The 19,115-nt window shown below is 39.2% G+C and overlaps 1 protein-coding gene across 3 annotated transcripts in view; it reads left to right on the plus strand.

The window, feature by feature from the left end:
- The first annotated feature begins 509 nt into the window (after positions 1 to 509).
- ITK (IL2 inducible T cell kinase) overlaps positions 510 to 19,115 on the plus strand; it is an 85,067-nt gene continuing 66,461 nt past the window's right edge. For 2 of the 3 annotated variants that reach the window (XM_089682844.1, XM_089682841.1), the window contains exons 1-4: positions 510 to 742; positions 10,304 to 10,408; positions 14,369 to 14,450; positions 15,631 to 15,759. In XM_089682844.1, coding sequence (XP_089538970.1) covers positions 533 to 742; positions 10,304 to 10,408; positions 14,369 to 14,450; positions 15,631 to 15,759 — 526 coding nt within the window. In that variant the 5' untranslated portion in view covers positions 510 to 532. The remainder of the gene's footprint in view (positions 743 to 10,303; positions 10,409 to 14,368; positions 14,451 to 15,630; positions 15,760 to 19,115) is intronic. The other variant, XM_089682843.1, reaches the window with a different exon arrangement.

Raw genomic sequence — 19,115 nt, forward strand, 5'->3', positions numbered from 1 at the left:
TATTGGTTATAAATGTGATGGGTGTTGTCACTAGCTAAAAGGAAGCAGCAGGTGGTATGGGCAAAACTATTGTTTTCAATGCATTTTAGTGCCCTGGGATTGAAGTGAACCCAACAGGCAAGCTCCCCTTACACACTACTGTTGAGGCATAGGCGATTCAGCTTGAAGAAGAATCTATTTCTGGATCCCGTTAATCGGTCTGATTTACTTGATTCACTTACAATATACACATACATTCAGCAGGATGAATGCATAACCTTTCAGTAGGAAGTTAATTTGTTACATTATGATAAACCTACACAGCAGCTCAGTAAGAAGGAGGATGTGGTTATAGCCTGAGGTCTCAAAACATGTGTTTAACACCTTGACTTTGCTCATAGATCTGCAGATAACATTTCATGAGCTCCTCCTACTCTATCTCTGCTTCTTCCAGACCACCTTTCTCTGAAACAAATTCTCACAGCTCATGATGTCGAACATTTGTGCAGTCACCTGCATGGCTGTCCTGGGATTTAATATTTTTTTGCTTTAAATGGATACCAATAGACATATGAACAGCTCATGGCCTCCTTGTGACTCAGTGGAGCAGAGGCCGATGAATCAAATTAATAATTCAGTCATATTACGACAGGTGCTCATTAAGAGATCCCAGCAAAAAAGGAGGACTTCTCCAGCCAACTTCAAGTCAAGGGTCTTCATCCTTACTCCACGTTTACTCAACTACTATGAACACCGAAATGGGGTGAGTAAAGGGGCCATACTAGTTGCCCATAGAGTACATAGCTGCCTATTTAGATGTGCATAAATGTTAGGTTTTTATCTATTGTAATAAATGTATTTCAAAATATTTTTATCTATCATGTTTTCTCTGTATGTACTGTATGTGCTCTGGAAGAATGTGACTGTGTTGCTCACAGCCTCCAATTAGATTTTAGCTGTCAAAGGCAATGTTTGGGTTGTCCTTTCCAATAACTATTATAACAACTTTTAGTTTGATCAGCTGTATTTAAAGAAATTATTTGTATGACTGCAACCACTATCCTTCCTGAGGTATAATAACCTTACTTTGGGCAGTGTGATGTAATAGACCATGTAAAAATCTTTGGATTTTAAGAGAGCTTTGCTGTGCTTTGCACTGGTTTAGAGGACGTTTTTTGTGTTCTTTTTGGCCCTTCTTACAATAACCTGTTGGGTTATACCCTATACCAGTGGTCTCTAAACTGTGGCCCAGGGGACAGATGCGGCCCTTTGTTTCTTTTATCCGGTCCTTAGGGCACTATTTCATCCACTGATACCAACAGCGGGGCACAATTCCTCCCAATGACACCAAAGATGGGGCGCAGTACCTCCAAATGACACCAAAGATGGGGCGCAATTCATCTCAATAACACCAGCAAAGGGGCCCAATGATACCAACGATGGGACACAATTCCTTCCACTGACACAAAGATGGGGCACTATTCCCCCCAATAACACCAAAGATGGGACATTTTTTATTCCCTCTTATGTCGGGACCTTTTCTACTCCCAATGGTCAGTCTGGCCCCCCTTAAGTCTGAAGGACCAAAAACTGGCCCTTTGCTTACAAAGTGTGGAGACCCCTGCCCTATACCAATAGAAGCCATTACTTGCATGCACTGAACTGATGATGGCCAACAACTCTGAAGCAGCTGCATGCAGTTTGGAATATTCAGTTTCACTCTATAATATTAGGTTGTATCGGCGCTAAAAACCTGGTTCTGAATGTAAAATTGGCCAAAAAGGCATAAAGAAATACTTTGCATGTCGCCATCCAATATCCTAAAACAAAAAAAAAATTATCCCCTTATTTCTGTGATTTGTGATGGAATGAAACATGTAAGCGCCTATTGTTCTAAGAAAGATGTACTGTGCTTTGCAGGAAATTTGTGAAATTTTACACAAAAATAAAAATGTCAAATTTTTATGTACCTACAGCCTAACTATCCTTGGTACTGTTTTCCCTATATACATACTATATTAACTGTAAGGGCATTATAATGGTACTTAGTACAGTGGTACTGAGTAGAAAATAATCTGACCCTATCTTGAATAAAATAAGATTTTTTTTAGATAAACTTGGTAATGTATAATGAAAGTGTTACTAAACCCACAACAGTAAAATCAGTCTGCATTTGCAGTATAGCATGCTTGTTATACTCACTGTGGTACCCAAGGGGTTAATTCTCCGCATTGTGTAAAAAGGAGGTTTGATCCTGTCTTCTCTGATCCTCCCTTTCTTCTACTGTCCCCAATCCATCTGCTGATAGAACAGAGCCTTGGGGCAACCTGCACATGCTTAGTTTGGTGTGTATTGCTAGAGAGTGTTTTTTTTTTTTGGGAAGGTGCATTGATCAGCACAGGGGCAATCAGCATTGTCCAGACAGAGGGTGAGGGGTTATGCAGCCTCATAGGACAATCAGGGGAGTATTAAAACTCCTCCTACAAGCTTTAACCAGTGCTCAGCTGGACACTGATAGAAATCATACAACTGCTCTAACTGCTGATGAGAGAAGGTATTTAACAGTTTATATTTACTAAAATAATTGCATTTCCATGTTCTTTGTCCTGTGGGAGACCAGATATAGTGAATGCAGGGTCCTGGGTTTAGTAATACTTTAATAAAACTAGCAGGCAATGGGGTGTTGTACACTGCTGATTCTAGAGAATATTTATATCTAATGCATTTCATCCACCGTCCACCTTCTATATTTCTACTATACTGTAACAAACATAAGTCAAGTTGGAAGTATGGTGGAGCACACTCTAAATCCTGGAATCTTCAGAAACGTATGAGGACAATTGGATGTTTCACAGTTCGATTACCCTCAGACATTTATGGCTGCTGGGAACATAAAATCCGACTGGGCATATTGTGAAACTGATCGAGTTTAGGTCACTCAGAGGAGTGATGAAGATTCTCTACAGACACCTCAGGCACTGGCTTTAAGGGGAAGAATCCTAGTCATTAGGGGAGGTTTGTCAAGTCCCTTCTCCCCCTTACAAGTTGTGGCTGGTGAGTGTCTTCTGGTGACCAATACCCATAAGATTACTTCATGATGGCACTTGGTTATGACCACCTTTAGTCTAAGCCGCAGGCATAAGAGCACTGACGGGTCCATAAGTATGCCAAGCATCTGTGCTTGTATTATGGAGGTATGAAAGGCTGCCTCCAGTGAAGACTTATTAAAGTGACTTTTATTTTATACAAATTGTTTATATTAACTTTATTTTATACTCTGCAAAGGAGATAATTAATAGTTATTGCTTCCACCACTGATGTATTGGATAGAATCAGCCAGCTGAAGAATGTTCAGAATCTGACACTTTAGGCCCCATGTACGCGGGATGTTTGGAAAACACTTCTGAACGATGGAACTGACTGCTGGAAAACGTAGGTTAAAAAACGTCTGTTTAGCTGCGTTTGCATACCGTGTTTATGTGCGTTTATGAGTGTTTGCGTTTAGAAGCGTTTTTTAAAGATAACCTCAGGAGACCTTCCAAAATGCCCAGAATGCACTGAAAATCAGTGAAAAATTAACTATTACAGACATTTTGAGAGAGATAGAGAGAGCAGAAGCAGAGAGAACAGTATTTGTTGAGATTAGCTGTCTTTTTTTTTTTTGTGGCGTTTGGATGTGTTCCAGCTCATTTCTGTGCAGAAATTATTGCAGCAGTGTCTAATATATTTTCTTTCATCCCAAATCTCAAAGTATGGTGTACCAGGTTCATTTGAGTAACGGGTAAACGCTTTGCTTGCACTTTTCATGATGAAAAAAGGCTCTGGACAGCATCTGGAAATGGAAGAGTTAAAAAAAAATTCCAAACGCAAACACTTATAAACACGGTTAGCCGCATTTACGCTCATTTACAAGCGATTGGCATTTGAAAATGCTGATAAAATCTATTCCTGAACGCAAGTTTGGTGCGTTCAAAAAAACGACTGTAAACTCAACTGCCTGTAAATGACTGTAAACGACAATGTGTACATGGACATATAGGAAAACATTAGGGAGAGTTCAGGGGCTGCTGAAAACAACGCAGAAAAGTTCGTAAACGTGAGTTTATCAGCTGCAGTGTACATGGAGCCTTAGGTGAGTCGGGCTACTGCTCCTCCACTCCACTCAGCAGTTCCTCCCTCTGGCCCCCTCTACAAAAACAAGACACAGACATGAAGAAGGGGGCTGGCAGTAGAAATCGCAGCATACTAGGACTATTGGGACTAGGTTTGGATTCTGAAGTTTCTTCATGCAACGTTTTCTGCACATCACAGCGGAGATTGGTGGAGCAGGAGAGGTGAGTATTAACTTGTTTGAGTTGGGGGCGCATTATTTAGTCGTTTTGTTTTAGTAACAGAATCACTTTACAGTAAAGTAAATTCTCATCAACAGGGACGTGAATAGCAATGAAAACTCGACAGAGGTTATAACTTTTCTCAGCACTCCTTACAAAGGTGTTTTATTGTTTGTGTCCCTACTGGAGATATTTCCCCCCACTTCCTGTCTCAGAAATGGAGGAAGTAAGGCAAATTTCTTCCCATAGGGACACACACGTCCATAAAAACCTCATTGAAGTTTTAACCCTTCTGCATTATATCCAAAACTATTAAAATCTTTCTTTTCTGCTGACTTTTCACTTCAATAATCCCAATTGAATATTTTATGGTCTCTTGCTTAAAGCAACTCTGTTAAAAAAATAAACATATTCTCCTGCGAAAAAAAATGAATAAGTAACCTTCTGCAAGGCAGTGGCCTTAATCTTTGCCCTTTTGAAGAGCTATTGCGCCCAGGGGTGGACTGATCATTGGGGTACTTGGGCACTTCCCGAGGGCCCGGGATCAGTAGGGGGCCCCATGAGATGCCCTTGGTACCTTTCATAGGCTTTTTTGGGTGTGGTTTGAGAGTGGGCGAGGACAGATGGGCCATATGATCCCCTATTGCCCGGGGCCCCATGAGTTGTCAGTCTGCCCCTGATTGCGCCCCAAGAATCTTCTGCATTTAACACACTTCTGAGGGTATCAGATACCTTGTTTCTTGCTGTTTTCCATGGTTCCATTCACTACGTCACTACATATTATATGTAAGTACATATTATATTAAAATTACAAAGCTAGATTTTGCTGCGATATTCACCTTCAGTCCAGAGATTTCCCCCACAGTACTTCTTCCTGGTACTATATGTCCTCAGTCTGATGGCCAGCATCATTCAACCCACTTTCTCTGAGCCCAGGTCATTCTGGACCTGTACCAGCTTGTGGCTGGACAGTGAAAGGAGAAGCAGCATAGCGATAAGCTAATCTCCGTGCTTTCTGTTCTTATCAGCATGCTTCTTGTCAGCACACAAACTGATTGTCTCCTTGTCCTACTATATTTTGCTGTACAGGGACTGCATCAGACCCATACCAGGTCAAATTCAGGTACAGTGCCTGCATTAAAAATACATTTAATGATCTATTAATGACTACTGCATTATTATATATCTTTTAGATTTGCTTTAAAATTTATATGAACCAAATCACTACAAAAAAAAGAAGAAATAAAGGATTTAATTTTAAAAATGTTAAAGTTTTAAGGTTTACATCTATTTATGTGGTTTTGGTGGGAGCTGCTTGGTCTGGTATGTATTGTAAACTTAAACTTCAAATTGGTCAAGGATTGTTTTACCATCATATTATGATATATACTGTACAGGGAATTTTCAGTTTTGTATAATTACCGACACATATGTAAAATTTCTGCATTAGCACCATAATTATAGCCAAACTTTGTCTTGAATAGAATGAGGAAGTGTAAGGGCTCTTGCACATAGGCGGCTGTGCCAGTTGAATGTAATTGCTGGTGTATTTCCTCCTGCCAGGCAGACCAGGTCCATTTGACATGAAAGCCTGTGTGCTGCTGTACTTGAGAATATGGTGGTGCTATTCTGAACATGGGTACAACATATGGTCATGTGCAAAAATAAAAAACAAAAGTTTTGCCCTTCCCTGTTCTACTAATAATGTGTTTTGGCTGGAGTTGAGCATTATTTCTTATTCATATAAAGATTACAACAAAAATATTGGACACTGTTTTATTCTATAAGCGCAAGCATTATCAAGTCCTTAAAAGTCATCTGGAATGCACAACAGGAAGTAATGGAAATCTTCTAAAAATGAGGGAAAATCCACCTCTGGCAATTGTCACTGATATCCCTGTTTGAAGATCTCAATTTTACTCTTGTTAAAGTGATAACTGTAAAATTTTGGATTCCCCCTCATTTTTTCTTCTGTTGACAGTGGTCCCCAAATAGTAAGGTTAGAGATGTCTGGCAATCGCCAGGACAAATATTGAGGTTAGATCTGTCCAACAGGGACATAGTCAACAATAAAATCTTCACCTACTAACCTTTCCCCACTCTATCCAAAACTAGAAAGAATAGTTTTGGTTTGGGATATACTTTAAAGGGAACCTGTACCCAGGGGCGGACTGACCATTTGGAAACTGCCTGAGGGCCCAGGGTAAGTAGGGGGCCCCATGAGATGCCCCTGGTACCTTTTTCATAGGCTTTTTTCAGTTTGGGCAAGGACACAGGGGCCCCATGATCCCCTATTTCCAGGGGGCCCCATGAGTTGTCAGTCCGCCCCTGCCTGTACCCTTTTCTTGTACTGGACAAAGACATGTTTGCTCTCTGGGGCATTAGTAGTCAGTGAAAATTCCCCCAATCTCCATAAAATCTAATCAGGAGTTCTTTAGGACAATCATATTGGTTTGTGCCTTCCATAGGTATTCCTTACATATCCTGGGTAAATGATTAGAAGCACCTATTTAGATAAATATAAAAAGTAATATTGTGGCGCCTGAAAAAAGTGTAAATATTAGCCAAATATTAGTGATGTTGGCTTTTTGCAAGCGGTGATAGCAGCTGCCTCTAAATAGTGAATAAACACTTGTATACCAAATCATAAGTAGATAGGCGCTTACTCAATAAAACATGTGTCCAAAAATAACAAAGTGCTCTCACAACAACTTAAGAATAATAAATAAAACTACTTAAAGTCCCAAAAGAAATATTAAATATGAATATCAGTCCCATAGGAAGATATCCCATAGATCAAAGAAATTTTCTTTTCCACCACGTGTATGCAACAGATAAATTCCTCACTCACCAGAAATTATTGACCCCTGTTAAGGTGGTCAAATATTGCTCTACGGTCAAGCAATGTGTGGATACCCATTTGCAGACTTATGGAATGGGTCTCCTGCTTTCCTTTTTATGAGTAGTTATCCAAGAAACAAAAGACATTGGCCCCCAGATGGGTGGTCACATAACTCCGGGCAAATGAATAATGGATAGATTCCCAGTTCTAGGCTTTTCCCAAGATAAATCTCCAAATGCCCTTCGGATGGATTGTGCTCCAGATAGCTCAAATAAAATGAATGAATTAAAATGCTCTAAGTGTAATATTTAATTAGAACCATGGTTCAAAAGTAATAAATGACAATGAACTCACATATACAGGCGCCCAAGTACCGGCACCAGTCTGTGCAGCCTGTGTGTAGCATAAATCTCGCTGAACATAGGCGGCGTGCACTCCAAGCTTCGCTACCAGGAAATTATGTCATAGGGACTCGGAAGTGACAGGATTATGTTTCTACATATGTTTCACCTGGTGGCATCATCAGGAACATGTTAGCATTTAGGTTTCAACACCTGCTTTCAAAAGTGATCCATCTAGACCAGATAGGCTTTATTAAGGGGAAAAAAGCAAGAGATAATTCGATTAGGGCTTTACACCTAACCCACTGGGTTTTTGCCCAGGTACACCCATATAGCCTGCTCCTGTCTGCAGATGCTGAAAAAGCATTTGACAGGATAGATTGAGTCTTTCTTGAAGAGACCCTAAAGGCCCTGGGCTTAGGACACAACTCATTACAATGGATATTGGCCCTGTGTAGAGCGCCTTCTGCTAGGATTAAAGTCAATGGTATCCTTTCACAGCTCTTTGGTTTTAGGAATGGGACAAGGCAGGGCTGCCTCCTGTCACCTTTATTATTTATATTGATCATGGAGATGTTGCTCTGTAAAATTAGAGGGAACCCGAATGTTCATGGTTTCAGGGCAGCTGATGTAGAACACAAACTGTCTGCTTATGCAGACAACATACTGTTTTATATCTCAGAGCCACTGATAACTTTACCCAATTTGATGGCAGATCTATTTGGAATTAGGGGCCTTGTCAAATTTCAAGGTTCATTTTTCAAAATCTGAAATTATACCACTGTATCTACCTTTAGAGATGGTCAACTCCCTTAAACAATCATTCTCATTTGAATGGAATATGAGAACTGTTAGATATTTGGCCATATATTTTACAGCAGATGTATCAAAATTATATACTGAAAATGATGTCCCCCTACTTAATAAATTAAAGAAAGGTCTGGAGGGTTGGGATAAAGCCACTTACGTGGCTAGGTAGAGTTAATATTATAAAAATGAATGTGTTACCAAAGGTTTTGTTCCTCCTGCAGATGGTACCTACTGGGCTCCCAAAGACTGTTTTTCTCCATTTTGCAGCAAGTTTTCACAATTTTTGTGTGGAAAAAAGATAAACCCAGATTAGTATATCAAATCCTTATGAATCAGAGTGTGTATTAGGACTACCAAATGTGAAACATTCTTATAGAGCAGTGGCACTAACTAGAATACTGAGCTGGAAATATCATGTGAACCAAAAAAATATGGGTTAGGCTTGGTCAGAGTATGGCAGGACGTAAGATATCTGACATCTCATGGGTCCCAAGGACATATCAAGGCGTGTTGAATATTACCTCACCCCTCACTAAGCAAACCTTGAAGTTATGGGATAATATACACAAACAGGGAACATTATCTCCATCTGTATCTCCTCTTCCACCATTGGGAGGTTTTCTATGCTTCCCTCCAGGTGGATCTCTTATATTCTTCAAGACATGGGCAGTGGATGGGGATACCAGCTGTCTTTTTTCTTCTTACCCTCTTCTTTTGTCCACTGGTGATGTATTTAGATGATTAAGATGTAGATATCTAATATAAGCTATGTGGGGATGAATTGGCATAGGAGTGTCTTGGGTGGGGGAAAGTCGAAACGTTTTATATGTGTTTTGTACTTTATACTATTGATATACTTGTATTGGAAAATCAGAAATAAAGATTATAAAAAAATAAAAAAGAAGCACCTAGTTAGAAATGGTCGCTTTGTTTCAGGGATCTTTTAACTGGATCTTGTTGGCTGCTTTCGCTGCAGTCAGGTTATGCGGACACTCAGCCAATAACCTGCCTGATTCCAGGCTACAAAGAGAATCTTTACCAGATTCTGTTATATATCATTTTTGAAGCCTTGACACAGCCAGAACACATTGGCTGCATCTGACATGCCTGTTTAATAAACCTTTCAAACTAAATTAGTTCCTGTTTAATTTCCTACCACAGTCCAAAGACATGCTGGTAGGTTACTTGGCCCTAGTATGTGTATGAGTGTGAGTTAGAACTCCTTGAGGACTTATTTGTAATATGTGACGTGCTGCTTAATTGACGGTGGTATATATGTACCTGTAATAAATAAACCAGGCCTCTACACACCTACCAGTATCCCTGCTCCTGCCAATTTGTTATGTATGTTGAGTGAGCTATGTTTGACCCCACAACTCCTACATCTATATGACTGGAGATGCCAGGCAACATTGGCTCCTGCACTTTCTCACACCTATTCTGTTGTTTCAAACAGCCACTAAAACTTTCCACAATGACATGAGTCACTGAAAGTCAATGCAATCACTTTCTGAAATACTTTGCTTTAGTGGGAACAATTTGATGACTATTTAGATACAGACTGTTCTCTACATTATCATATTGAAATAATATGACATACTATTGGGAAATCTTTTTATTGATGCACAATGCCTCTATAGGCTTGAATGGAGCCATACACTGAGTTTCTATAAAATATGTAGGCTGCCATTGCTGATCTTTGCGATTGAGACTGTTAGTTGGCTGGTTATTATGCTGATCCAAAGGCTTCAATACTTTCTGAGTAAGTGATCCAGAACTAATCGTCATATGATTGTCATATATATATGAAGTTTTATTATTGACTTTTGCTTACTAGTTCTTGGTCAGTGGTTTAGAAAGTACTGAGCTTGGCGAGATGGCCAGGAAACTAGCATTCTCAGGGTTAACACCCTACTTCTTTCAGTACAGATTTCATTTATTAAAGCAGTATAATAAAGAGAAACTGCGGTAACAAAGCAAACATTATTCTCTGTCTCCAGAAAGTGCGTAGCCTCAGAGGTTTTGTTGAAGTGGCTCAGATTAAATGTGTTGAAATCGTTACCACTGATGTCAGCATTGCCTGCAAGAACAAGTACGCCTTCCAGGTAATTGTTTGTTTCACTTTTTTTTTACACCAGTATAGTATAAGATAATTATAGCGCTAGTTTATATAAGGTTATACTGCCAAATATAAAGACCTGGATAAGTTAAAATGGACCTGGATGAAAAAAAAATTATATTTTCTCCCATATAGAGTATATCTTGAAATGTTATTTATGCCTAAGCAATTGCCCCTGAAATACTGTATTTCCTGTGCCTACAGCTTTATATTTGCATATATCTGCAGTGTGACATCATCTGTGGCACTGTGTCTGTGAATGATGAGTCTTACGTGATTTAGAGATTACACTACTGCGCTCTTCACTTTTCACCTTGCCGAAGAGGAAGCTGTACCTGGGAACCTGCAGTGCAAGCAGGGGCGGACTGACCATTTGGAAACTCGGGCACTGCCCGAAGGCCCGGGGTCAGTAGGGGGCCCCATGAGATGCCCCTGGTACCTTTTTCATAGGCTTTTTTGTTTGGGCAAGGACACAGGGGCCCCATGATCCCCTATTGCCCGGGGGCCCCATGAGTTGTCAGTCTGCCCCTGAGTGCAAGGATCTCCGTGCTTCTGCTCTACCCATTCTGTGGTTCTGTACTTCCTACACCTTTCCTGCTGCTTCTTAAAAATCCCCCCACCAGTCATCGGGGGGCAGTATAGGTTTTTTTATGTGGCCATAGTTGTACTTTAATAATGTGACACAAATAAGAAAAGGAAGTTTGTGAAAGTCACATCAAGAATTACCTCCTTATAGGAAGCTAAGAAAAATCAACCCAAACACATTACAGGTGAATCAAAACAAAAGATGTGCAAAGCCCTTGGGATTCATTTAGGCTTGCAGCTGGGGGTCTGTAAAAACAGGCATTTAAGCTGTGTTTTTTCACCCCTCTTTTTAAGATGCAAAGCAGCCAGATGGGGATTTACACATGCCACTCCTGCGATGCTTAGCTTCGTGTTTGCGGCAAAAATTATACCCCCTGACACCTTCGTCAGTGGTACAAGCTGGCATCACATTCCCAAACTGCATAATCCCATAAACAGTCCTAAGAATGAGCCAACATGTTTTGCTGCATTTAACAGCTTCAACAGGAATACAAGATATATACTGGTCAGGGGCTCAGTGCTCTTGATGCATGTGCAAACAGAAATAATAATAATTCCCCAATATTATTATTATTATTTTTGTTTACGGTTTGCATATGCATCAAGACCACTGAGCACATTATCACATATTGTACCCATGAAGAAGCCACTAAATGCTGCAAAACTTGTTGGGTCATTCTTAGAGCTGTGTATGGGTTTATGCTATTTGTGATGCTGATTCTAGCCAGCTTGTAACATTTTATTTTTTTTTCTTCAAGGAAATATTTATGGTAACAACTGATATAACAGTGGGACAATATGGCATATGGTATGCAAGAGGAAAGATTGTTCCAGCAAGTTTATTTGTACAGGAAAATAGGTGACATTTCAAGTATCCTGGTAACCTTTTTTGAAAGAAATTGATCCTTTAGTAGGTTTAAAGTGTAGGTAATATCTCACATAATGGCTAAAGGTATATAACCCACTCCTGCTGCTATATAGAGTATGTATATTTGAAAGTATATCTAATTTTGGACAGGCTGGCATTGCATTACAAAATGAAATGTAAAAGGTGCAATGTGTAGAAGAACACACACAAGTCAAGTATGTTTTAGTAATGTTTAATAAAGCTCAAACTTAGAAGATCTCTGATGGGGTTAAAATGCTAGGTAGCAATGCACGTATAGCGCTACCCCTGCAGGAGCCACTAGGAAGTGGCATCCACTGTTTCTGCTCAGACACGGCTAAAGATCTAAACCCCTCTGACACCTCAGGTTACACCACCTTACACAAAATCGATTTGAAATTTCACCATAACTTCAGGTCACCCTGAACGCAGACTCGAGGCTTTGCAGTAGATAACTGTATATATTGTCTCTCAAAAAGCAAGTAAGTAGGGTATTACAGTACAGCATATAAAACTAGCAATACACTGACAATGAGCACAGAGACTCAATGAATGAACCTTTTGACCTAACCAACATAAACGGTTTCCCTACTTGGTGTGTGACTGCAGGAAACAAGTGGTTAATCTTAGCTAGAGCATAGGGCTAAATTGGGCTAAATTGCGTGTAAAACCTATGGTGAAGGTGTTAGGCCAAGGCTTTCTATTGCAAACAGAGGAGTGTGCAAACAGCTGAACTAGATGAATGAATTTCATATATATAGTCCCCAGTGGAAGTCTTCTGCCGGCTATGGTAGGGCCTTTGGTGTTGTTGGCGCACTTGATTAAAGTTAGCAATTAGAGGTGCACCCTTGGCCAAAACGTTTCGGCAGAAAACACGCCTATTGGCCAATATGAATATAAGCACTGATACAGGTGCTGAAAATAACCCCGCCTCCTCGCCACAACCACTCCTTACCGTCGTTCGGTAGTTCTCAGCCTTACCTGAGAAGCCACCGAATGATCCCGGTGCTGGGTATAGAGATAAGTGAAGGAAAGATGGCCTCCACTCATCTCTATGTCGTTGGAGGCCCAGAGTGATGTCACTTCCGATTCCAGCACCTTGTAAACAAGGCCTTGTTTTGTTTTCTTAAAGCACTAGATCAATGCTTTTTTGTATTTCAATGTTTTTATTAATTTATAAACAGTTTAAGACAGGAGCAACAAAACATGCTCACGCAGGGGCTATCAATTGCACATAAAAAAAAAGAAAAGAAAAACAGTGCTCTAACACCAACAGAGAAAAAGGTGTGCCCATGCAGGGGCTATCAATGGCACATAAATGACAAAAACATTGGTATAACACCGACAGTAACTCAAACTAAATTCAGCTATCCACTGCCACACCAAAAACAAACACAAAAAGAAAAGGAAAGAGGAGTACAAAAGGAAAAAGATAACAAGACCAAAAGCAGGGGTCCGAGAATGCGGATCAATGCTTTTTTTTTATCTAATGCTTTACATTGTAGAGGAGAAATGTGGAGTCTTATAGACCCCATATCTCTCCATAAAGAGGACCTGTCACTGCTTATTCCTATCACAAGGGATGCATACATTCCTTGTGATAGGAATAAAAGTGATTACATTTTTTTTTTTTAAAGGGACAGTATAAAAAAAAAAAATTTTTTTAAAGTTTAAAGTACCCCTGCCCCCCCCCGTGCTTGTAGTGGTAAATGCATATGCAGGCCATGCCCACATATGTAAACGATGTTCAATCCACACATGTGAGGTATCGCCTCAAACGTCAGAGAAGTGCAATAATTTTAGCACTAGACCTCCTCTGTAACTTTACATTGGTAACCTGTAGAAATTTTTAAAGCGTCACTCATGGAGATTTTTTAAGTACTGTAGTTTGACGCCATTATATATATTTTTATTTATAAAATATTTATTACCAATATATTTATTTTTTGTAATTATTTTTAAAAACTGTCCATTTAGTTTTCGGTCCAGTTGTGCTCTGGAGTCTCTGGGAAATGCAGTTCAACTCCAGCAAATACTTCTTACAAGACTACATTTCCCAATTTTGAGTTTTGTGCTTTGTGTTCCTAGATGGTTCATGAAGGAAAGATTAGCATCTCCATATCTCCATCTTGTTATAAAATGAAGTTTGCATAATTAATACTTATTAATATTATAGTCTATGGATGTCCTGCATAACTCAGTGACAGCGTGCCTGCTACACACTTGTTGCATTTATTACGCCAGATATATTTTATTCTTATACCCCCAAGTACAGAGAGAATATTAAAAAAATTACAATCTTGAGTACAGTATATAAATGCTTTCCAAACAAAATGAACTGTAAGACTTTGAACATTTGTTTTGATGTACCTGGAATGCATTTGACTAATTTGAACTGAAAGATTAACTAGGCTTTGATTTAGTTTCCACACTATCTCTAACCAAAAAAAAAAAAAAATCTGTTTCTTTTCTTAGGTTCTTCATGAGAATTATTTTCTATATATTTTTGCTCCAGACAAAGAAAGCCGGCAACAGTGGGTGCTAGCCTTGAAAGAAGGTAAGAAACAAATGTATCTTATAGCGTTAAATCCTTGCATAATCACATTTACAAAAAGTACATAAATTAACATTCATTGCTAGTACCGTACGTATTTGGCACAGATGCTTAAGGTGCTTATAATATTTTGGTATGCCAATAATTAGGCTAAAAGTAATTTACTCTACGTCTAACCCTGAACTACTCATATAGCTACCCATCTGAGAGGTTACATGCAAATAGAACCTCAGACCAACCCTGAACGCAACCAATGTAAGTCCAGGGTTGGCATTTCTGTTGGGTTTTGGCCACACACAAACTGACCACAGCTAATCTGCCAGTTTGTATGCTGCCATAGCGCAGAGTGCCAGAGGTGGCATTTATCTACCTCTGAATGCAGTAAAATATCCACTGCTCTATGTCTGTCTGGATGTAGCCAAACTGAACAAGCTGAAGATAGAAGCTGATTGCTTGCCATGCACAACTGCTCCAGATTCTGTCTGTTCCAGTTGTGATAAATTTCTCTGTACATGTAGTACAGCATTCTTTTTGTTTTTTTAACAAACTACAGCTATCCTATAAATAAAAGATGCCAGAGCCACTGATTTTTTAATTAATCTGCTGTATTTCACTGATAGCCTAACCTGGCAGATTTAATTTAAAGCAGAATTAAAGTCTCTCAATCAACATCGACTATTTTTAAACCTTCTGCTGTTAGCATCAGTAAATAGATAGGAAGGTGTATTATATTTACTTGTTTTAAACTTTTTTTTTTTTTTTTTTAACATTTCTTCAGTTGCTTCCTGGTTAGTGGCCTAGACCAAAATGATGTCATACATTATAGGATTCTTCATGAGCATTTTTTCTCTTTCATCTGGAGGAGGGGAAATAAGGACACTCTCCTGTCTGCATGAGCTAAGGGCAAATGTATTCCAGAAAGTAAATGCTACATGACTCATCTGCCCTTACTCAAGGTGGCCATGGCTAGAAATACTAAGGAAGTGTTTTTCAAAGTGATTTCTCAGCAGAATAAAGCATGGACCCATGAATGGATGGGTGATTTTGCTTTCAAAATTAAAAATTAATTAAATAACATTTTCAGTTTGTGGTGCTCAGACACAGTTAAGTTCTGCTTTAATGCCTTTACGTTTGATATGGAAAGTGGACTGGCCGCTTATGTAAACTTTTTCTTCATGTACAGTGACTAAGAACAACCACTGCCTCATTCCTAAGTACCACCCCAACTTCTGGGTGGAGGGTCGGTGGAGATGTTGCTGCCAGACAGAGAAGATGGCAGGGGGGTGCACATTATACGACCCCAGCATTGGCTGTAAGTACCACCTTGTATGTAGATTGTGCTTGCTGTCTGTGTGCAGATTTAATAGTTAGATTATAGTGACTGCTGTTGTGAATTGTATTGTATCTATACACTTTAAGATAGCGATAAATGAAACGCTTTGTCTAAAGCCAAACCTCATATCTCAGAATAATCTATTTTATGAGAAATGTTACATAAGAGGAAAGGAAAATCCTGTTACACAAGTCCCTGAACCTTTTTGAACTCAAAAGTGGGATCCCCATTGGATCCTGTATTATCATGACCTGGAGCTGCATGGGTTAGGGTTGAGTGCCTATAATCTGATATATAGAGCGGACCCCATGCTCTGTGATCCAGTGGATCTCTTTACTAATTCACTGTGCACTGGGTAGGTCGGGAATATCAACTTTCCGCATTTGATCCACCAAATCACTGGTAGAGATTTGCGGAGAGTCATCTATCACTCATGATAGATATTGGCCTTTTACCAACATATTATTGCACAGCAAAAATTTCTAAATAACCTTGGATAAAACTGTGATGCCAAAATTTCAATTTCACAGGCACTAACCCTCCCAAAATGGGTACATATAAGTATAATCAGACGGACAAATAGTTCTTTCACACTCCATCCAAAATGTAAAAAAAAATTGTTTTAGCTCTACATACACTTTTAAGGGGCATGTTTATAAAGCAGTGAATCTGTCATTCATCAAATATTCACTGCAGGGGAATCTTTTCAGGTACACGTGTTTTAAATGACAATGGTTGATTCTCCACTCCTGAATGATTGTTGAAAGTCAAATTCACTAGTCTATGAATACTCGTATGCCCCTAAGTGGTTTGAATGGAGCAATACAAATCAATCTTGTGTGCCTGATTTGCCAGCCGGGCTTTCAGAACAGCTGCTTTATACAGTGTTTCACAATTTTAGCATGTTGGCCTTGGCAAAGTGTGGTATCTAGGGAAAGTGAGACTGTGCCTGTACTCCTAATGTCCGTGGGCACCCTTATGTTAAAACCAAAATCTAGCAAAGGTAAGAGTTAGCATTTCTGTGAGGCTTGTATTATGGTCTGTGACCTCAATGGATCTCCTTACTTCCTATGCCTGTACAGTGCCTTGAAAAAGTATTCATACCCCTTGAATGTTTCCACATTTTGTCATGTTACAACCAAAAACGTAAATGTATTTTATTGGGATTTTATGTGATAGACCAACGCAAAGTGGTACATAATTGTGAAGTGGAAGGAAAATGATAAATGGTTTTCGAAATTTTTTACAAATAAATATCTGAAAAGTGTGGCGTGCATTTGTATTCAGCTCCCTTTACTCTGATACCCCTAACTAAAATCTAGTGAAACAAATTGCCTTCAGAAATCACCTAATTAGCTAATTAGTAAATAGAGTCCACCTGTGTGTATTTTAATCTCAGTATAAATACAGCTGTTCTGTAAAACCCTCAGAGGTGTGTTAGAGAACATTAGTAAACAAACAGCATCACGAAGGCCAAGGAACACACCAGACAGGTCAGGAATAAAATTGTGGGGAAGTTTAAAGCAGGGTTAGGTTATAAAAAAAATATCCCAAGCTTTGAACATCTCATGGAGCACTGTTTAATCCAGCTCAGGTGGGAGCATCTGTCCATAGGACAACTATTAGTCATGGACTGCACAAATCTGGCCTTTATGGAAGAGTGGCAAGAAGAAAGCCACTGTTGAAAAAAAATCCATAAGAAGTCCCATTTGCAGTTTGCAAGAAGCCATGTGGGGAAGACAGCAAACATGTGGAAGAAGCTGCTCTGGTCAGATGAGACCAAAATCAAACTTTTTGGTCTAAAAGCAAAACGCTGTGTGGTGGAAAACTGACACTGCACATCACCATGAAACATGGTGGTAGCATCATCATGTGGTGGGGATGCTTTTCTTTAGCAGGGACAGAGAAGCTGGTCAGAGTTGATGGGAAGATGGATGGAGCAAAATACAGGGCAATCGTTGAAGAAAACCTGGGGCAGAGGTTTACCTTCCAGCAGGACAACAACCCTAAACATTCAGCCAGAGCTACAATGGAATGGTTTAGATCAAAGCATATTCATGTGTTAGAATGGCCCAGTCAAAGTCTAGACCTAAATCCAATTGAGAATCTGTGGCAAGACTTGAAAATTGCTGTTCACAGACACTCTCCAACCAATCTGACAGAGCTTGAGCTATTTTGCAAAGAAGAATGGCCAAAACGTTCCCTCTCTAGATATGCAAAGCTTTTAGACACATCCCCAAAAAAACTTGCAGCTGTAATTGCAGTGAAAGGTGGTTCTACAAAGTATCGACTCCGACGGGCTGAAGACAAATGCAAGCCAAACTTTCAGATATTTATTTGTAAAAGAAATTTGAAAACCATTTATCATTTTCCTTCCACTTCACAATTATGAGCCACTTTGTGTTGGTTTATCACATAAAATCCCAATAAAATACATTTATGTTTTTGGTTGTAACATAACAAAATGTGGAAAATTTCAAGGGGTATGAATACTTTTTCAAAGCACTGTAACAACAGTGAACAATATAGAGACAACAAGTTTCTACAGACAAGAAGGACAGTTTTTTTTGTGTCCCTTCTATAGTGATCACTATTCATTCCATCAACAGTAGGATATCTAATTAAATTGGACACCGACTGCAAAAAAAAACCTGATAGAGGTTCTGACTTCACCCCGCTCATCAAAAAAAAAAAATATTTAGCTGGAGTTAGTCTTTAAAGTGGAAAAACATTTTAATTTCCTGTTTCATTTTACAATTTATATAGGCATTTTTGTGCCTAAGACTATGTTCTCATAGATGTAAACACAGAAAACAAGAAGAGACACCACTGTCTAAGTGTAGTAAAGATAGGAAAATCAATGATTATGGATTTTCCTAACACTAATACTCTTAGACAGTGGCGCTTTCTCTCCCCCTTCCTGTTCTCTGTGTTTACATGACCATTGGTGGGAAAACCCCAGAACTTGCTCCAGAGAGACTGCTGACACTGTAACAGTGTGTTTCCTCAACTGGATTAATTATATTATACAAAATTTATTTTCATGAACATTACCTTGAGATTTATTGCCAATTACCCCTTGTCCCTCTAACTCTGAGGGTTGTATACCAATCTTTAATACTGAAAGGATGAACCTCCTGCACTAGGAATGGGGCCCTATCTTACAAGCCGCTGACACTAAACCTCCTACCAAAATGAGTGAATAACAATAAATGATATAAAGTGCAGCACTAAACCTACAATCCCAAATATAGTAATGAATATATGAAAGTGCTAAAAATATGTGCAAAATATATATCTGTGCAATATACAATCCAATAATAAACTCAAAATAT

Source organism: Staurois parvus, unplaced genomic scaffold, assembly GCF_062004578.1.
Source record: "Staurois parvus isolate SC_StPar_1 unplaced genomic scaffold, SC_StPar_1.0 ptg000298l, whole genome shotgun sequence".
NCBI lineage: Eukaryota > Metazoa > Chordata > Amphibia > Anura > Ranidae > Staurois > Staurois parvus.